At 40.0% G+C, this 20871-nt stretch overlaps 1 protein-coding gene across 1 annotated transcript in view; it reads right to left on the bottom strand.

The window, feature by feature from the left end:
- Positions 1-20871, bottom strand: part of CDH2 (cadherin 2) — a 256551-nt gene that overhangs the window by 71716 nt on the left and 163964 nt on the right. The window contains exons 3-5 of the mRNA XM_075533054.1: positions 5888-6114; positions 4100-4246; positions 2033-2188 (exon numbers count right to left, since the gene is read on the bottom strand). Coding sequence (XP_075389169.1) covers positions 2033-2188; positions 4100-4246; positions 5888-6114 — 530 coding nt within the window. The remainder of the gene's footprint in view (positions 1-2032; positions 2189-4099; positions 4247-5887; positions 6115-20871) is intronic.

The following is a 20871-nucleotide window of genomic DNA, read 5'->3' as shown; positions in this document are numbered from 1 at the left end:
AAGGTAACAAAGGGGGAAAATAATCAAACTGACCATTATCACCTTGACGGTACAATGGTTAAGTGTTCAGCTGTTAACCTGGTGACTCCAACTCACTCGGCAGGCCCCATAAAGACACACCCGAGTGGACCCAGTGGGACAACTGGACTCTGTCCCAAGGGGTTACTGTGATTTAGAATGGACTCAACGGCTCCAAACAACCACAGATAAAAGATGCTTCACAGGAAGGGATATTACCTGCAGAGAAAATTCAACCTAAGACAGTACAGGGAATTCACTTGGGTTGTCTCTCCAAGGTAAGCTACCTGAGACACTGAGATCTTACTTTTAAAGAAGTCACGCTGGCCATCAGTGAGTAATTCTTCGAGGTTTTGATGATGCCTTAAAAAGTATAGCTCCTATGTGGAGGCTAGAGCACAACTTAATAAAACATGTATAGTGAGTAGCATCATATTTATGAAAATAATTCTGACTTTAGGAAGTTATTTGAAGGAGCTGAGGGGAAAACGTACGTAGGGTGTTCCTGCCAACGTGAGTGACAGAGGCAGAAGAAAACAAAGAGCTGTAAACGGCCCGAGGAACTACCGAAAGGCAATAAGTAAAATAAAATTGTATCACATTCACCCAACAGACCAATTTGAAAGGTTCAAAAATCACAGTCATACACACAATGAAAATATAAATAATTATTTACTGACATGGAAACATGCCAAACTTTATGAGCCGACAGTGAACAAATAAAACTGGTCACAGAGAATGACTCCAATATCAAATCAGTGCCTTTATTTATCTATTTATGGAAAGGAGCTCAGGCGGGGTCGTGAGTTACTTACTTATTGTCAGCATTTTGATCCCACCAACCGCTTGGTGGGGAAAAGATGGTGCTGTCTAGTCCTGGAAAGATTTAAAGTCTTGGAAGCCCAAAGGGACAGTTCTACTTCGTCCTATCACTCATTCTTTCTGCCACTGAGTCAATTCTGACTCATCGATGGCCTTGTGGTGGTTATACATTGGGCTGCTAACTGCAAGGTCAACAGTGCGAAACCTGAAGCTGCTTTGCAAAAGACTAGGCTTTCTACTCCTGTCAAAATTTAGTCTTAGAAACCTACAGGGAAGTTCTACTTGTCCTGTGGCATCTCTATGAGATGTTGTCCTATGGAGTCTCTGTAAGGCCGGATCTACCCAATGGCAGTGAAAGAGTTTGATAGTTAAAGAAACATTTACTGCATGATTACCCAAAGGTTAAATAAATCCTTATTATGTATATAGGTTATAAAGAAGATTGTTATCTTAGTAATTGTTTGAAAAGGGAACTCTAGGGATGCAGTGGGTGGAGCATCGTGCTGCTAACCAGGCCAGTGGTCAGTGGCCACCAGTGGCTCCACGGTAGAAAGATGTAGAAGTCTGCTTTCGAAAAGAGCGTCAGTTTCAGAGACCCTATAGAGCAGCTCTATGCTTTCCTATAGGGTAACCTTGAGTCAGAATTGAGAAGTTGGCTGTGAATTTTTTGGGAAATTTTTGCAATGTGTACATATTTTCTAAAAGAATAATATAATCTTCATTAAAATTGGGGGTTATCCATGTAAAAACTGTTGAAGTAATAAAGATCAATTTAGGTTCTTATATTAAACGACAACAAAAGAGTGGCTGAAAATTTCCATTCCAGGAAAATTTCAAGTTTGGCTAAAATAAAGAATTTCACGTCTCTTTCTGAATACATATTTTGTTGTTATGTAATGATTGCTGTTTAAACCATGAAGGCAGGATTATTTTTGTAAACTGGTAAAATCAAGTAGAGCAAAGGAACATAGTATCTATTAAAGAACAAGCATATATGCAATGGAACACGAGGCAGTTCTTAAAAATGTGGTAAATTCTGTACATTTTGCAAGGAATCATTTTGACCCCATTCATTCAAATGCCTAACAGCCATCAAGTTATTAAAATAAAATAGAAAGGGCTAAAATCTATCTTCTATCCTGCACACATTTAGAAGACTATGCATATAATTAAGAGCTGATTGAAATCTTACATGAAACCGGGCTATCAGCTCCCGATCCAGAGGTTTGGTCACTGACAGCTGCCCTGAGATGGGGTTGATGATGAAGATCCCTGTCGGGGGTTGGTCAGCTCCTGGCCCAGTCACGCTGTACCGCAGCGAAAGGTTTTTATCTCGATCCGACCTGATCTGAGGATCAAGAAGACAATCGCTTGAAAGCAGCAGAGGCTAAATTATTAGAAACTGGGCATACCACATCTCATGCCCTTTCCCTGTTAGAAACTTACCCCATCTCTTCCCAGAACATAGGCAAACCACTGAAAAGCTCACCAGTACCTGCTCCTCACCTTTGCTTTTTGGCGATAAGTTTCAAAAGGAGATGTCACTTACGACCAGAAAGACTATGGTAGTATTAACATCTAAAAGGACACTCAGTAGGCAGTGCAAAAACTCAAAATAAAGCAACTTCACTTTTTAAAAAAAGCACGGAATTCGACCGAGGCCCTTTCTAGGTTAGAATATTTAGCCCACTAGCAGATATCCAGTTTAATGCAGAAGAGGGAGGGCTTATCTTTCACTCAAGTCATGACAGGAAGAGGGTATCTAACTATTGTAGAACTTGAACCTGGAAGTCAGAGTTCTGCTGTGGTCTTGTACTAACATTATGCAAGGTGACCGGAACTTTCCATAAAATGCACAGGTGCCACTGGCAACCCAAAATGTTTCATTCATAGAAAACCATATGAGAGCCGATCTTAATGTGTATTTCTATGCTTCCTAAAGTGATACCCAAGCAGGCTCATTTTATTCTCCTCCAAATACAATGCTACTCTATAAATTAAGTGTACAAATGAACGCTCCTAGCAGACGCTAGGGTTCAGAACTGCTTTAGCAACACTGCTTGGGAGGTGATGACAGATCTTTATGGATTAGATAAACACACTTCATTCATTGACAGAATTCAGTTTATTTCTTTCAAGTTGACAAAAATCCTTTCTCTCTCTCACTCTCTATTAATGCAGAAAAATTTTTAAAGAAAATGTTTGTTAGGGAGTTATGTAATTCATCATTAAGAACCATGCGTGTTAGAACAGAATATAAGTGATTTATTTCAATATGTGATTGATCTGAAAAGTAGAGCTTTCTGGATCCAAGTGGTGGAATACTAAATTATGCACAGATAAACATTGGCATTTCAACAACAAAATAATACAATAGTTTTGCCTTAGTGATCTTGGTGATAAATAAGTTATGGTTAATTCCCCTACCAATGCTAAACTATCTGTCTGGTATTCCTCTGCATCTGATGGTATGCATCTGAAGTAACTGACATACTTTCCCTCTCAGGTTAGAAAATCTGTTTTTGCACTGCCCCAGGGATTCTGTTAATAGTATCAGAGGTCATTTTTTGGTCTTCTTTTAAAAACTCACATAAGCTTGGTGCTGGCCTTTTTAGCAGACCCTTTAATTATTTTTTTTTAGCAGATCCCCCCCCCCCTTTTTTTTCTGCCAAAAGCTCTAGGCAGAGAACAGAAATCATCATGGAGTGGGCTCTCCCACAGGAAACCTGGGACTGGAATGGTCGGTGTGGGTCTGGTACAGATGTGCATGAGCACGTTGGAGTCAGGGCTGTGCATTCAAACACCAAACACTCTTTAGCATCATCCAGTCTTTAGCTTATTTGGCCTACCAGCCTCTTTGCAGGAAAAACTAACTCAGCACCTCACTAGCAATGAAAAATTTTGTACTAAAACCTACAGTCCAGGATAAAGCAGGATAAAGTATAGGCATCTGCTTTGGGAGCCTGCATTTCCCCCGCTCCCCACAAATCCCAATTCCCACCCCAACCCCATCCTTTATTGAAGCACCTCCCAGCAGGTGGGTGATATCAACCACTTTGGGAAATGCTGGCACACAGGGCTTAAGGAGCGCTACACTTACAAATAAACCCAACAGAAAATGAAGCGAGGGAAGAAAGCTTTCTCCGGCCCTTTCTAAATCCCACCTGCACGAAAATGAATTTTGAATAAAAGTAGAGAGCAAAATGTCTAACACACATTGTCCATGTGGCACGGCAACAATGAAAGTGGCGGCCCCTACCCTGACAAGCTCTTGAGGAAAGGGTCCTCTGGAGTTCTCCGGCAAGTTGATTGGCGGGATGACCCAGTCTCGCTTCTGCCTTTGTAGGTGGCCATTGTGCTTCGAGGACTGTCTGGGGAATAAGATCTCTTCGATTCCGTGTGACCCCTTTGCATTAAAATACAACAGGACATTTCTGAGGACTCGGAGGGACATTGTCTGACCATACATCAATATTAAGGGATATCTAATTGTGTAGCAATCAGCTCAGTGCGGACCAGAAAACAAGTCGGGAGCTCCCTTTTGTATCCCTATAATACAATAGATACAATAGAAGAAAATGGTCATAAAATATGTGAGTGTGGCTATTTATTGAAAAATTGAATTCTAAATAATTTATTGTGTAGCTCAGCTGTGTAAACTATTTGCAGTTTCTATAAACCATCTTAGCTAGTAGTTAATACGGAACAAAATTTAACAGCACCCTTTCATACATTCCTCATTAGTGTAAGCCACAGTCCAGGTAATGTGCTACTGTACATTAAATTCAGATCTGGATGTGTTAAAATATAATTTGAATTCCAAGGGAAGTATAATACATACTGGTAGGGAATGTCTCAAATATTTATGACCCTATTAAATCCCACAGAATTAATGCTGTAATTATTCTAAACCTATGTCAGCCATGATGGATGCTATAGATGGCCCACTTTGCACACTGGGTATTAATCTCTGCTGGATGTCAACATTTTCCTCTGGTTCTCTCTCTGTCTGTGGACATTTTAGCTATTAGACCTTACTGCTTCAGTGCAAACAGCCAAGCTCGTTTGCTGATATAAGCAAATCCACAACAAAAACTCCATGCGTTGCTAGTTTCTCACTCTGTATTAGCTGCCTGATGCCCTCGACAGCTCATATACTCACAAATTAAAGCTCACCTAGTGAAACCCAATATTGATACAGGAAAAGAAATAAAATATTTTCCTCTGAAATATTTATTCACATTTGATAGTTGCATAACCACACAGATGTTAAGCATCAATGAATGTATATTTGCATCACTTGGTATAATCAATACACAGAATGGAACAATCACAGCACATAAAACCATGAATTAAGTCAAAGAAGTAGGGTATTAAGAAAATAATACTAAATTTTACTACAGAGCAGTTATTGAATTTTATTGAAGACTCCAAATATAGAGATATATGCAAAATAAATGCTCAATAAATGTTTGATGAATTAAGTACAGCTGTACTCGGTTTGAAATAGGCCTGTCTATTTTATCTTGGCTCATTGTAGCTTCCACCAGAGGGAGTATATCATTCCTAAAAGTCACGGTGGTAATATAAATAAATCATATTCCCCAATTTGATTACTAAAGGACAAGACAAAAACCAATAGTCCTTGCCAGAAATGCTTTCCTTTTACTACTGTAAATCTGTACCTCCTGTGCAATATGTTTGACGGATGACATCTTACAAAGAATTGTTTACATTGTGGTTAAATGTAACAACTTGCAAAGCATAGAGGTATCTAAAACAAAGAAACAATTACTTCTAATTTAGATTGAGTTATAAAACTCAAAGGAAAAATATTTCAAAAACAATGTTTGACTAAGTATATCTATCATTACTTTAAATATGTTTGGGTTAAGGGTCTTATATGATTAAAAAGTTAAAAAAATAGAATTAAAGTGACTGAAGTTTATAAAAATTTAAATGTCTATTAGACATTAATGCAATGTCAAGCATGGTACATATTCAGTTCAAATTGAATAATATCAGCTCCAAATACTGGACATCATACCTTCACTGACTCCTCAGACACGGTTGGTCTGAGGCTTAATTTCACTGCCACTTGCCACTTCTCTTGGGTTTCTTTGTCTTGGGCATAGATCAGGAACTTGGCTTGCTCAGAGGTGAGTGGAAAGCTTCTTACTGCATATACCATGCCATCTTCATCCACTTGAAAATCTGCCGGTTCGCTGCTGACATACTGTACTTTCCTTTTCCCATTGCAGTTGCTAAATTTCACTGTAAAAGATCACACATACATGAGTCTACTTAGACTACAAAGGAAAAACAGCATGTAAGCATACATCCCTATAAGTTAAAAGACTGCATTTCTTCTCCATAAATTATGGTGTTTATCAGTTCAGCTGAGAAAACATCATCAACAAATTAGTCTCAGAAGGCCTTCAGAGTGTGCCTAAGAAACTTGAAGGGTCAGGCTTCCTGTGGACCCATCAATAGGAAAGACTAATGTCAGAAATAGAACCCAAGGTTGGTTAAGTAGAGGTCAGAGGAAACAAGAGAAGTCCTAAATGAGATAGATTAACACAATTTCCACACAAATGGATACAAGGATACCAATGATCATTAAGACAGTACAAACTAGACATGAGCTCTTTCTGTTATACCTCAGGTCACCAAGACTCAATACCAACGAACAACGAAAGGCAAAATGAAAAAGAAAAAAAAACAACAAAACGAATCACATGAGATACTGGAGGATTGACTGTATATTGTTACGGAACTCTCATATTACAGGGCTCTAGACTGTATCTTGGGGTGTTCTCCCACATCTCCTACTCCAAAGCTTTCCCTCTCCTCTTGGATGCTCCCAGGTACTGGGCATCTGACACCTGCATTTCACTCTTACACCTTTCACTGTCCAGGTAACGTTGTATGGGCAGCAGGTCGATGAAAACAAGGACGGCCATCTAGGAGATGGGCATCCACACAGGGGCTGGCACAATGGACTCTGCCACAGCAACAGTTAGGAGGATGGTGCGGGACTGTTGTCCCCAGGATCTGAGCAAGCAGGAACCAGCTTGCTGGCCTCTAAGCATAACACCTTTCCCTGATATCGGTTCCTCTTTCTGACAAACACCTACGTGTCCTATAGGCCTCCCACCAAAATCAATGAAGGTAGGAAAAAACAAATTTGAGTTCAGTCTTCACACAATAATCTGCTACCACCTTTGTCATGCCATGCTTGAAAATGTGAGGGGTAGTGAAGGGCCCTTTTTCTTAGTTATTTGTATATATGCTGCAGATTCTGGCACATAATCTCAATACATGATTTTAAAATAAATGCTTAAAGAAAGAATAACACTCATTCATATCAAGTGCCGACTCTAGAATTACAAGACATATGGGAATTTGTGACTAATTTGCAATATGTAGTTCTCATGAGCTTACGAGTCTAGAAAGCAGAATCGTTTAGATATTTTGAAATGTACATCAATGAAATTTCAATAAAACTATTTTATTCTTGCAAAAGAAGAAAGAAATTTTCTGTGTTAATTATCTCTACCTTGGATGCAATGGCTTAGTTTCTAGGTTTTGTTGTTAAAGTCACATTTTCTTAACTATTTCATGACTGAATTGTATCTTCTGTTTTGAATTTTTGTCAAAATCATGTCTTCTGCAATGACAGACATGTTGAAATCAAGAAAAAACTTATTTCCAGGTAATGTGGATTTTGATAAAATTATGTGGGACACATACATCCCGAGAGGTTTCTGGTGTCAGGATGGGGGAAGGGTCAGGCAGTGTGAAGCCACCCTGAGAGAAAGTTGACGCTTTCTACTTCCATAAAGATTTACAGTCTTAGAAGCCCACAGAAGCAGTTCTGCCTTGTCCTACAAGTTCGATATGCAGTGAGTTCCTTTTCTGAAAGAGTCCTTAAGATCTATGTGCTTGACAGACAGGCTCCTGGCTCAGGATGCAAGCCAGACTCTGTTTTTGTTAACTCTGAGCTGACTCTCGAAAGCTGGTACCTAGAAGCAGGCTCCCTTCCCTCCCTTTTCTTTCTCTCACAACATGGCCTCGGAAAGAGTATTTACTGAAGCGGGTCCCAAAATACCCACAGAGTTTTAAAAAGATGATTAACTCAAGCTTTACAATGAACAAAATAATGCTTATGCTATCTCAAAATAATCTGGTGATAATTTTTGTAAATAGCAACCAATCAGAAAATTTCCTTGGAAGTTTCTAAAATTTTCTGTGCTTAAATCCCATGAAAAACTCCTCTCACTGGAGTGCTGTTTTGTAAATCTCATTAACTGCAATATGATCTATATTATTCTATTTCTTCAATAAGCTTCTTCAATATTAAGAGATTTAAGCTTATTCTTTGACACTTTGGAATCCTTCATCATTAGTTTTGAAGAAAAGTTTTATGGACATAGCATTTAAGGAGACCATATAAAAGACACGATTTCTCCTTCCAGTAAGGATCTGGAATGATGACCACAATTACAAAAGATACATTTTGGAATGCAAAATTTAAGTGCATGTTGCAAAACAGAATTACATATACCTCTTGCATTTCTCAAGGATCGAAATAAAAAGTTTTAAGAATTCACTATAGCCCCTATGGATTAGTTCTTCTGCTTCCATTAATTTAGTGAAGGCATACTTTCACTGACTCATCCAGGACCATGGCCAAGTAAACTGCATTTCCATTTCCACTTTAAAGTCAACCCGTAGCCCTGGATCACAGCCACCTGACAGGACTTCCCAGGCTGCAATCCTTAGTGCCCCAGATGACCAGGTCTTGGCAGCGAGCGCTTCACCACTGGGCCACCAGGACTCGTTCCCTCTGATTTCCTCTAGTAAACATCAGATCCTTCATAGAAATCATAAGGGCACAAGATTCCACATGACATTCTTCGTATTTCTAACATTTCAAAATGCAAGCCAAAGTTATTTCTTAAGCCAGAGTCCATTAAACCAAACTATTTATCTTTGGGATTGAAGAAGCTCATGGAGGCTAGGATCTTAATTACCCCACCTATGTACCACGCTGTGTGGCAGAGGAAAACTGAACCTTTTCTACAGAACGCTATTAACTACTTTTCATCTTTATTAAATAAAGACAGCAAAACAGAAAGCAAAAATGTTTCTAATCCCCTGGAAACCCAAAATAAAAGCCGTTAAGTATTCTTTTTGTATAAAAGTACCCTTTTTTCGTATCATAAAATATATATTTTATGATACCAAACATAATCTGGATCAGAAAAGTGAATATACGCTTTTGTATATTTCTGTTAAGCTTTGCCACTCTACTATTTTAGCATCCGTTGATCGCCACCTGGGTTACTGCACCTGTCTCCATCCTGGTCTTGCTCCTTTTGCGGGTCGTCAGGTACCCACTGCCAAATGGAAGCTCCTATTGTGCTTTTCTCCTCCCTCCTTATTATCCAGTCATATTGTGCAAGAACACAATACTGTAGCTTAGATGCTCTCTTAATGTTTGGTCCACGTGGTGTCTTTTCTTAAGACTCTCTGTCCAGCCACACAGAGTTCTCCATGTTCCTCTCACAGTGGCCCGCACTTCAGCTGGACTGTCCTGCTAATCCCCACACTACAGCCCATGAGCCGAGCCAAGGTTTAGGGCACCCAAAGGTCCACTGGACGATCTTGGCGATATGCTAGCCTCTCATAGAAGATGTCTGCAAACGTTTTAACTGTATTTATTTCTACATTTCTCCTGCTTACTGCACACGTATTCGTGAGCCCTCGTTCTGCAGTAGTTAAAGCACTACGCTGCCAACCCAAAAGCCAGTGATCTGAACCCACCAGCTTTCCTGCAGGAAAAAAAACGATGGGGTAGCCTTCTTCCGTACAGATTTCCAATCCTGGAAACCCTGAGACCCAGTGCTGTTATAACCTACAGAGTTGCCATGCTCAGTCTTGCCTTGATGGCAGTGGGTTTGGGCCATTCATGTTCCCATTTTGCTTCTACTTATAATGCCTTCTTCATTAAACATTCTGGTGTATCGAGTTCCAGAGTTCACTGCCATCGAGTTGATTCTGGCTCATAGGGACCCTACAGGACAGGGTAGAACTGCCTCTGTGGGTTTTGAGATTGAGATTGTCACTCTTTACGGAAGTGGATCTCTTCAGTTTTCTACCCCTCTTCCACTTGGTCCTAATCTATTAAGAATATGACTTGGTTTAATATGCCTGCTATTAATTTTTCCTGGGTTCTTAAAAACCAATTTTCAATTGTTCTAATATTAAAATATGTGAAATCTTCAGTCTTTTCCAAATTTAAAGAAATGTTTCATTTTAGACAATCCTTTAAAAAATCATTTTATTGGGGGCTTGTACAACTCTTACCTCAATCCACACATCAATTGAATCAGGCAGGTTTGTACCTATGTTGCCCTCATTCTCTTCTAGACATTTACTTTCTATTGAGCCCTTGGTACCAGCTCTTTTTTTTGCCTCCCCCTCCCCCCTACCCCCTCATAATCCCCTCTCCCCCCTCATAACCCCCTGATATATTGCACATTGTTATTATTTTCATCTCTCACACTGACCGGTCTCCCTTCCCCTGTATTCTGTTGTTCTTCCTCCTGTAGAGGGGTGTATGGTGAGGTATCGATCATTGCGATTGGTTCCCCCTTCCTCCCTTCCTCTCTCTGTCTTCCCCCTCCCCTTCCGGCATCACCATTCCCACTCCTGGATTTTGTGTGTCGTGAGGACACAATTCTTTTTGTGGGCTCAACCAGCTGAATTAACACGAACGAAAAAGAATTCTTCTGCCAAGTGCAAAACATTCTCTTTGAAGTAATATTGGAACTTACTCTCCTGAGCAATTTATGCATAGTAAGTAGTACCTAGCACAGCTACTTAATTCATCGATCTTAATTATGCTTACAATTTTAAAATCACAAAAAATTAAAAAGATTAATCATTTCAATGAGTAAAGTGTGAATTGCATTTATAAATCATGGCTAAGGTTTATCACCTATTGTTCTCCTCCCCAGACTTAGCAGCAGCAAAGAATGTTTTCTCAAGCTTCATAAGATGCGTCTATGTCCTAGGGCCACCTCTTCCCTAATAATAAACTCTGAAACTTGTTCAGGAGGAATTTTTCCCCTGCACACGAAAAGTTAGAAGTCAATGAGAAAAAGTAGGAAAAACTTCTGTCATCGAGACTTACAATTGGTGCGGGTCAGCTGGCTCGCTAACTCTTGGCAACTCCTTGCCCAATGCCAGGGAATCCAGCTGTGCCTTATGCCACCACCACAGTTGTTTGAGATCCTACCATTATCATCCACAGGGACCACACTGACTGGCTTTTGGAAGTAGCTAACCAGACGTTCATCCTAGTCTGTCTTAATCTGGGATTTTCACTGGCTTCTGGGGAATCCTCATAGGAACACAGAAGCCTCCACTTACAAATGGGTGGTTGCTGCATACGAGGTCCGATGGCCCAGCTCTGGACGTGGGTCTCCTGGGTAGAAAGCAAGCTTCTTACACGAAATCACCAACGACCCTCATGCAGCATTAATGCCTGTTCATAATTTATCAATGCTCCTTATGATTTACATCTCTTCAGAAAGGCTTTCAAGAGGGCTACCGCAGGAATGCAAGGTACAAAAATAACTGGTGAAATGTGAGCAGGAGAGCTGTCAGGAGCCATTGGAAAGGAAGAGATGCCCCCGGGGACACAGTTAATTTTACATGTCAAGTTGGTGAGGCTGATTCTCAGTGGTTTGGCCAGAGGATTGTTCCAAAATGCAATGAAATGGATGCAACCCAATGCAGTGGCTTTCCATGATGCCATCCTTCCATGATGTGGTCCACGGATCAGCCAATCATTTGAAAGGGAGTTTCACCGAGGGTCTGATCTACCTCCGGAATATACATGATCTGCCAGATATTCGGGCCGAGTCCCAACTCCACACGCTCTTTGGATCCTGCACTCTCTTGCTGCCTGAGCTACGAACCTTGAGGTATAAACTGGCAGAAGTCCTCTGCCTAACACTTGACCTCCATAATCGCAGGCCCCACAAGTATAAAATGAATCCCTGTGTGAGGACACACGCACACACTCCCCACACTCAGGCACACCTCCCTGATTCTACTCCACTAGAGAACTCAAGAGGGCACAAAGGGACATGATTGAATTATTTAATTGATTGCACGATTAAATTTTAAATTGAGCTTGAAAGATAAATACATTAAACATCCTGAATATTTGGCTCTCTTAAGAGGAGGTATATAGTTCACCTGAAATCAACCATTTTTGTTGTTATTACTCAACTATTTTCTCTGTGGAGTGTACATATGGAAACTTTTGAGTCATGTAAAGAGCAACATTTCAATCTTTGGTTTTCAAAGCATTAAATAGTTTTAGTAAGTCTTAATGTCATTAAGATCTAAACAGGTGATGATCTGGTTTGTTACGTATTATCAGATATCAGAAAAAATGGAAAATGTTCAATATGTTGTCTTTCTCAAACATAAGTTCAAGTGAAATGTCTCCAGCTGGTATTGTCAGACACTGGGTAATAGCATTTAACCAATCTTTTACATAAGTAACTGATGTGTGCAGACACTGAGTTGCTTTTATGAAATCATAACATTTTATCAGCAATACATAAGAGAGGTGAAATTCTTTTTTTTAAGTAAAAGAAGGGTACTTGAATTTTTTTCTAATAACCTTCCTTTATCAAAGCTTTCATTTTCTGTATAGGCTCAGATAACCCAAAGTAGAGGATGCAGAATTTCATTAAAATATATTTTTAGAGAAATTGAAAAAGAAAAGAACAAACTTTACATACTGGATTGCTGAAATGTAAAAGAACTATACACGATTGAATGTTAATTGCTACAGACATCAGAAGATTAAATAAGAAATTCATTATTTGAGCTACTACATACTTCAGGCACAAAATAGGTAACTACTGTGCTCTAAGTACACAGAATTTTGTTAACATGATAAATACAAAATTAAACATTAATGGAGATAATTATTTTAAAGTACTTTTTAAACCTTAAAGCAACACCTCATATTAATGTTACCCATAAAACCATAAAATCCTTATAAAGTGTTAGCAAGAGCCCACAGATCTTACATATTAGCCGCACTAGCAGCTAACATCATTACATAAAACATAGGAAATTTACAAATACTCATATATGGTTTGCAATTTTGCATGGGGAAGACACAGCATCATATTTTGAAATAACTATAAGAGGGCACTGTAACAAGCGGGTGCCTGAAACAGCAGCACCAGGGGCCTATAAGTGGCGGGATAATTTACCAAATTCCATGGCACCCCCTTTTCTTACGTTGGTGAATTCAATGTGGGAGCCCCTTATGAAAACACATGCAATTTCTACATTGATTTCTACTACATATACCAATTAAGAAGCTCTACCTCAAGCATAGACAGCTACTGCTCTGGTAGTCTCAGTAATTTTTCTCTGGGATTTAAAATATAATACTTATAAAAATCCAAAAGTGAATCATTTTTATCCTTTTCCAAAGTTGGATATTTTGCTGCAAATCCATAAACTCATGAGTATGTGTAATATATATTACATATATATTACATGTGTAATATATTATATGTATATATACATATATATATATTTAACATGGCCTCTGCTGTTCTCAATTATGTTCATTCAGGTGCTCCCAAACGTCAGTGAGGTGAGTTCTTTGTTCAAGCAGATAACTCTCCTCCAACAACTATACAATGAGCAACATTTGGACCCACATCAAGATCAGTTTTTCTATTAACTAATGAATGCTTGGAAAAAATGATTTTTTTAAATGTGTCCTTTGGTGTCTTATCAGCAGAGTGGTGTTCTAACCTATTGTCGTATTCAACTGGAGTTGTTTATTTAGATTCGTGTTTTCATGATATTAATATATTAGCATTTATGCACAAATGTTTATTTCCAAGAGCATGTATGAGAGTAAAACTCACATAGACTAAATCTATCTAACATTAAAGCCTTTATATATTCATGCCATTGAGGCAGAGCATCAGCCTCATGGACTGCTAGCTTCACATCTTAATTTGTTTTTAAGTATTCATTTGCTCCCTTGAATATGTAATCCACAGCAGCTTGTTTTGTCATTTTAAAGCGAGTTCCAGCATTTTCCAATGACTGGAACTAGTGCTATTAACTAGCACTATTTATTAATGCCTTAAAGTCACTGATACACAATTATATTTTAAAATTTAATAATTTTGATTAGTGCTGTTGCTATTATGTGGGACATGCTATCAATGCCTGTTCTTACATATTGTGCGAAAGTCACTTTTTCTTTGGCTTTTGCTTCATTGGTTCCCAGTTGAAGGGCTTGAATTTCGCATCCATGCCCCTCTTGCCTCCAACACACATTGTAAACGCTCTCCCTAGGAGCACAGTGATTATGAGTTTGGCTGCTGATCTAAAGGTTGGCTATTCAAACCCACCAGCCTGCTTCCACAAGGAAATGTGCTTGGTACAATTGTTGATTGTTATAAGAGCTGTAAGAGTCCCTGATAAAATGATTTATCAAAAAAAAATTTCTGATTGGGAAACCATATGGAACAGTGCTCTCTAGTCTCCAGGGTCGCTATGTGCTGCCATCTACTTGAAGGCAACAGGTCTGCCATTTTAAATATGAATTACTTACACTGGGAGTACTTGCTGATGCCAAACAAAACAAGAAAATGATTAAACGTACATGTAGCATCCATCTCAGAATTAAGTAGTAAAAAATACTATCAAATAAAATTGAGAGAATGATAAAATCACCCAATATTTGTGGTAAAAGTTTTCTTCAGGATAAACACATTGATATTAAAATGGTGACAAATTAACTAGGGTGACTCAATGGTAAAATCAGGTAAGTGCTGGCTTCATCAATGAATTCTTAGTTAGAGAACACATTTAAAGAGATGCTACGAAGGAGCTATCTCTCCAAATAGCTCTCTACCTCAGAGATTTGGGATATTTTGTTGAGGTCACTCAACAAAATAAAAATAATAAAAACTTCCAATTTCAAGAAGTTGTTCAAGGAAGTCATAAAACTATATATTTAATTATAATCCTAACTGTTGTCAATTTATTTATTTAAGTTTGATTATAAACATGCCTTCATGGTTTTATCATTATAAGAAATGTTAGCTCTATTCTCTCTGTGTAGCACACCAGTAGTCCCATTTGTTTCTTTCTGCTGGAGACATACTGATGCATCCTGTCATGCTTTGAAATGTTCAGCCAAAGGTAGTTGGTCATAATGTTCACCAACACTGTCAGTTTCCTTCTCCAGAAATATATCACTTCTTATCTCCCTTGACATTCAGCATGGCCTTGTGGCTTGTGTTCGACCCTAGCATATCTGGATGTTGAAGTGACACACAGTACTGCCCCACAGACACACAGACACGATCATGCCCTCCTTCCTTGCAATGACCATTAGGGGCAACATAGTGGAAGCTTCCCAGAGAGTGAGCCACCATGTCCCATGGGGGACAGCTGCCCTGAGAGTCGCCCGCACCCACATTGGAGGCTTTCCCTGAAGGAACAATGCGGATTTCTTGTGCTGAGTACAGAAGCCTAGCAGCCATAGTGACCCTATCGTAACACATCGTGTCTCAGGAGGTCTCAAATGGTATGGAGTAAAGTCCTTTCAGTCAGGTAACAATCATGAAATGGATGGCAATCAAACAATTGTCACTTAACTTTTTAAAAACCGGAATTTAGTCCCCAAAGCACTGACCTTTCCTTATCAAAAAATAGTCTTATTATAATGCTCCCTAAAAAGTTATGAAGGGTATAAGCCAAGACAGCATTTTCTTTCCATCCCAGGGAGAGTCCCGTAACAGCTGGCTAACACCTGCTAAAACCCAGGGCAGGAAAACAGAACTCTGATGGTCTTCTTTGATAGGACATTAGAAAGAAAATATAGACTGAGAGAGAGAGAGAGAGAGAAAGCAGTAATTGGGATGAATGATTCTGACATCAAAATTATGAAATTTAAATGTTCAATGGTCCAATAGTGGGATGCACACACTTTCATACATTAAATTATTGGAAAGGCACTAAAGTTATTGCGCTCTCCCTTGGATGGACTTTAATAATTTAAAAAAACCCAAGCTGTTCTTTACCTCATTGATGCTCGTCCTAGAGGCATCTGGACCACGGAATTCAATGAAAACACTTTCTCTTGACAGGATGCGGCTAAATCTATATAAGACCATCAGTGTTCAGGAAGAATTCTTCCTCTTCTTTTGCAGCATGTGCCCATTAGCAAATTACACTCAACCATCCCTCCCTCTAATTAAATTACTCTGACAGAGCACAGGTTCTGCGACAGCCCCTTCCCCAGCTGCGCGGTTATTAGTTGATGAAATTTGATGCAACTTGGGTTAGCTTCTGTTTCGGGCAACTTAAGTCAATTACGAAGAGATCCCAATTTCTAATTTTTTTGTAACAGAGTTTTGTTAATTTTTAAGGAACGAAAATCTTTCATCATAAGCTTTGCTGGGAACAGGATTGCCAGGAAAAATACAAAATCAAAAATGAAAGTGAGCTAATGGACCCCAAATCAGTTTCCACATGGGTCTCAACATGTGCTGGGGAAAAGGCAGAGTGAAGGTTGCATCGCAGTGGACAGTGAGGGAGACACAGGCACCCAAGGACTGAAAGGGATTTACAACTTCCACAAAACTGTAGCCCAAAGACAGACATGTGGAATATCAATGCTCATAAAGCAAGTTAGCCTTCAGTAATCCCACCTGCTAATTCATCGTCCATTCAAATACTGAATTGAAAACTGTCTGATAGGGAAGGGTTAGAATGCACTTACCAACTTTTTATTTTCAACAATGACTTGCTTATTGGAAATTAGGAGAAAAAAAGTATATGCCCGAGGGTCATACACAGATCAATAAAAATTAGATGTAAAAAGCAGCCTCTAAAAGTCTTCCATAACAATGCACAAGCCATGGTCTGAAAAGGCGAATTACCGATTTTAACTGCCGACTCTCCCCAAAGATGCATTAGCTCACTGGTCACTGGGGAAACAACAACAACAACAAACTTTGCAACTATCCAGTGGGATTTGAATAAATAACAAATTTGGACATTCTAAGCAAAGTGAGATATAACACTTTAAGAAAAGCAATATGGAAGCCTACAATAGCATGCACACAATGTCTTCTAGGTGCCTACACTTAACAAGGCTAAGTGCACTAAGAATGCATAAAACCTTGTCAGTCACTGTGTCCCTCACAAAGGCAGTGATAAAGTATGCAAGCACTTACATCATGTGCCTAAGTTGCCACTGAAACTCAAACAAGGAAAGCAAAGGACAAACCCCAATATAAATTCAATTAAAGTGTTAGTAGTTGGGGAACATCGCCGTACAGCATGGGGTGGGGGTGGGACGCCCACAGCCTCCCAGTCCACCTTTTTACGATCTCAATTCACTACTCTCCAACTCTTTATCCTGAAACGCCGCTGAGGGAGCATGTAGACAGTCCTTCTTGGTCACAGTTCATTCTGGCCTAACTGATACAGTGACAACGAAAAAGTCAGTCACCTAGGGCACACAATTGCAAAGGGCTATTTTTTAACGCTGTATTAACCCAACAGGAATAGAGTTACTTGATTTTTACGTGTATGTGTGCAAATGTCTACGTTGCGGAATATTCCATAAACATAAGTTACCTGTATTTAGAAATTTATATTTAATGCTTACTTAATTTTTATTGCAGTATCTAGAGCTGCAGGCATTGAAAAATGTTGACGGCATTTATGGAGGAAGAGAGGAACTAACCAAAAGGACCCTCCTCAGCAGCAGCGCTCCTCTCTGCAAGAGTCCAAAAGGAACATCCACCACTGCGGACGGACCGACTCGGGGATGTAAACGGCTGGGCAAAAATCTGCTGATCCAAGTGACAATAATACCCCTTGTCCTTGTTAATGGGTTGACATTTCCTCTCGGAGAAATGATCACCCTTTGACTTCACCAGCCTCATTAATTACAGCCAACGGGATGGGATGAATTGCCATGTACTTTATGGACATCTTGCGTACACGCCACTCGTGATTTACCTGGAAAACACCTTAGGTGCAGGACTGCTCGAAGAGCATTAACCCATCACTCACCCTTCCTGAAATGCCACCAGAGCCTCTTCCAACTGGTCAGTAGACTGGCAGGGGGTCAAGACAGCTTTAAGTTTTATACAAACAAAGATTGTGTATGTTTAATTTAATTTTGTGGAAATACACAAGCATGTATTAAAGGGTTTTTCATTACATTAGCCAAAATGACCTCAAAGCACGTATCCTGGGCATATATCATTAACTTCCAATTGAACATTTCCTAATCTGTTTGTATTAGCTACAATAAATTCAGTTAGGCTAAGACAATATCTTTGTCCTTTCCTGATAAGTAGATGCAATAAGCAGACTAATGTGAACTCTATCCTTTTACTCAAATACCCCAGCAATGCCAACATTTCAGGGCAATAGCTTAACAAAAGAGTTCCAGAAACTGATGGTACAGGTGTGATTTCCAGAATCGGAGAAATGAAGAACAAGTAGGACAATGACAAACCCAGAAGCCACCTTCAGGGATAAACTTATTAAATGTGAATTTTCCCTTTCAGGTTTAGAGCAAGACTTTGCTTTTACGGAAGGATAGGATCATGAGGTTCGGAGGAGACGTCTGGGTGGCACGGCAGAGAGCGGAGCAGGTTCATATGTTGATGTACCCCCTTACTTCAAGTACAGTGATAAGATAAAAGGTCTCTTTTGTTTTGTTTTCAAAGACAAAACCGAGTCACCCAACAAGATAACCATCTCCGTGAACCAGAAACCAACCCATTATCAACTAGCTTCTGGAAGAAGCAGTGCCAACTGGAACTGCAGCTCCTGTAGGGTCCAGAGTCCAGGGGACAAGAAGCAGAGCGCAGCTGCTGGGAGAGTCACCTGAAGTCAAGGAGTAGAGTGAGACTCAGGCTGAGGCTGAGTTTATGCACGGGTAGATTGCGAGTGAAACGAAAACAAAACCTCACCCACGATCAGCGTCAACACCCTACATCGATTCATGTCACCAAGTCTGATGCGGACAAGATCAGCCATGCAAACCCAGTGCACTCCGAATAAATTGATTTCACAGCACAGTCTCTGCTTCCACCCCGTCCAACCCTCCACCCCATGCCATTCTGCAGCGTGTAGGCTCGGACTTCCACGTTCTCTCACTCTCTTCACGGGGAATTTCCAGCAGCCCCAAGGTTTTAAAAACCACCCTGCAAAGACGAACCACAACTATGTACGTCCAAACCTTGACCTTTCCCCCTGAGGCCCAGACTCCTGCCTCTGCTTGGCATCTCCACTTGGATATGTAGTAGGCACTCAAACTGAACCAGTGCCCAAGGGCCAAACTCTCCACACCAAAATTCATTCAAATAAATGATTCCACCCTTCACCCCAATGCTTGTACTACAAGCGTAGGGGCTGTGCTGGACTCCTCTCTTATTTCAAATGTCATCTCTTTGCAGGTTCTGTCAGTTCTACATTCAAAATATGCCACTAATATGCCCAGTTCTTATTCTTTCCACCGATATTGCCTTATCTCTGCTCACTCCCTGGCTTGAGTGAGGGCCACAGCCTCCACCTGGACTCCCAGGTCCACTTTTCAGGGCACCACTGACGTTTTAAGAAATGCAATCAATTCATGCTTGAAACTTTCCCAAGGGTCCCTATACCATAACCCATAACATATCATACAAGGCCCTAGATGACCTTGGCCTTCTAGCTCATCCTTCATTCCTTTTCTCCTAGGTCACCAGGCTACCGCAACACACGCTTGTTTGCCTGTCATTCCTCCAAAGTGACTCCTGCCACACGTCCTTGTCTGTCTATCTGAAATAGCGCACAGCAAGTGAACAGGAGGAGACAATGAAAGAAACCCATAAAACTAGAAAAACTAGAAAACCAGGCAGAAGATTAAATCATCTGTCCAGGTAAAGGAAAATTATGCTCACTTATAACTTTTTATAAGCTTTATAGTAAAAGTTACAGTTTCCCTAATCTTTCTAACTTCATTCCTTTCTCTTCTTTATGTGACATTGGCATTCAGTGGATGATCAGAGTTGACCTTTATGCAATCCAACTAGATAATGCATAAAAGGAACACGAGACCCTCTTTTTATTCATTAGCTGGATTGACTAGAAATGAAAGATACGAATCATAAAATGCATAGAGTGGGTTACAGCATAATAGGCCAATTCCATCTAACTAAAGCAAATGCAGAGGCCGAAAACAAAGCATTTCGACTTTTGCTTTGGTCTCTAACGCTTAGCGCGCAGCTATAGCTGGGACAGCGCAGAGCAGCGTCCGTAAGAGGGTGTGCTGTAACTCAGAACCACACAGTTGTCTCTCAGACAATACTAGGATTTGAAAATGTAAAGGAAGTTTAGTCCATTTCCAGCTGGCTCCTCGTACATCGATAGAAGGCAAACAACAAGAGTCTGGCGCTGAGACGGAATTCACTCATACACATACTAAGTGTCCTGAGACTCAGCACCAGTAAGAAAAAGTGTGAGCACCCTTGGAGGCTCAGCACCCCGGCCAGCATGGATAAGCCTGCTTCAGTGCACTCCTATAGGATGACTCATGTCCTGGGGAAACAAGTATAGAGGCTGCATGCATTTCCTTGGATCCCACAGTTAATAACTTACTTGCTTTGTATATGTGTGTGAATCATCTATCTTTCTATACAACACTATAGTGCTAGTCTATACAATACAGGATGCGGATCATGTTACTCTCAGTACCCATAGTTTGCATGTCAGGAGTTCAGAGTTTACAAGGTTTGTGATGCACTTTCTCCTTTGGTGTTTTCACATGCATATGAATGCTGGGCAACAAATGAGGAGGACAGCACTGCGAACTGCCAGAACTATAGCTCTATCTTAGAAGTACGGCCCTACTGGAGATCCACTTGCAGAGGTGTCTACGGGAGGAGA

The sequence above is a fragment of the Tenrec ecaudatus genome, chromosome 15 (genome assembly GCF_050624435.1).
Source record: "Tenrec ecaudatus isolate mTenEca1 chromosome 15, mTenEca1.hap1, whole genome shotgun sequence".
Lineage (NCBI taxonomy): Eukaryota > Metazoa > Chordata > Mammalia > Afrosoricida > Tenrecidae > Tenrec > Tenrec ecaudatus.
This window is presented reverse-complemented; position numbering and strand designations above follow the sequence as displayed.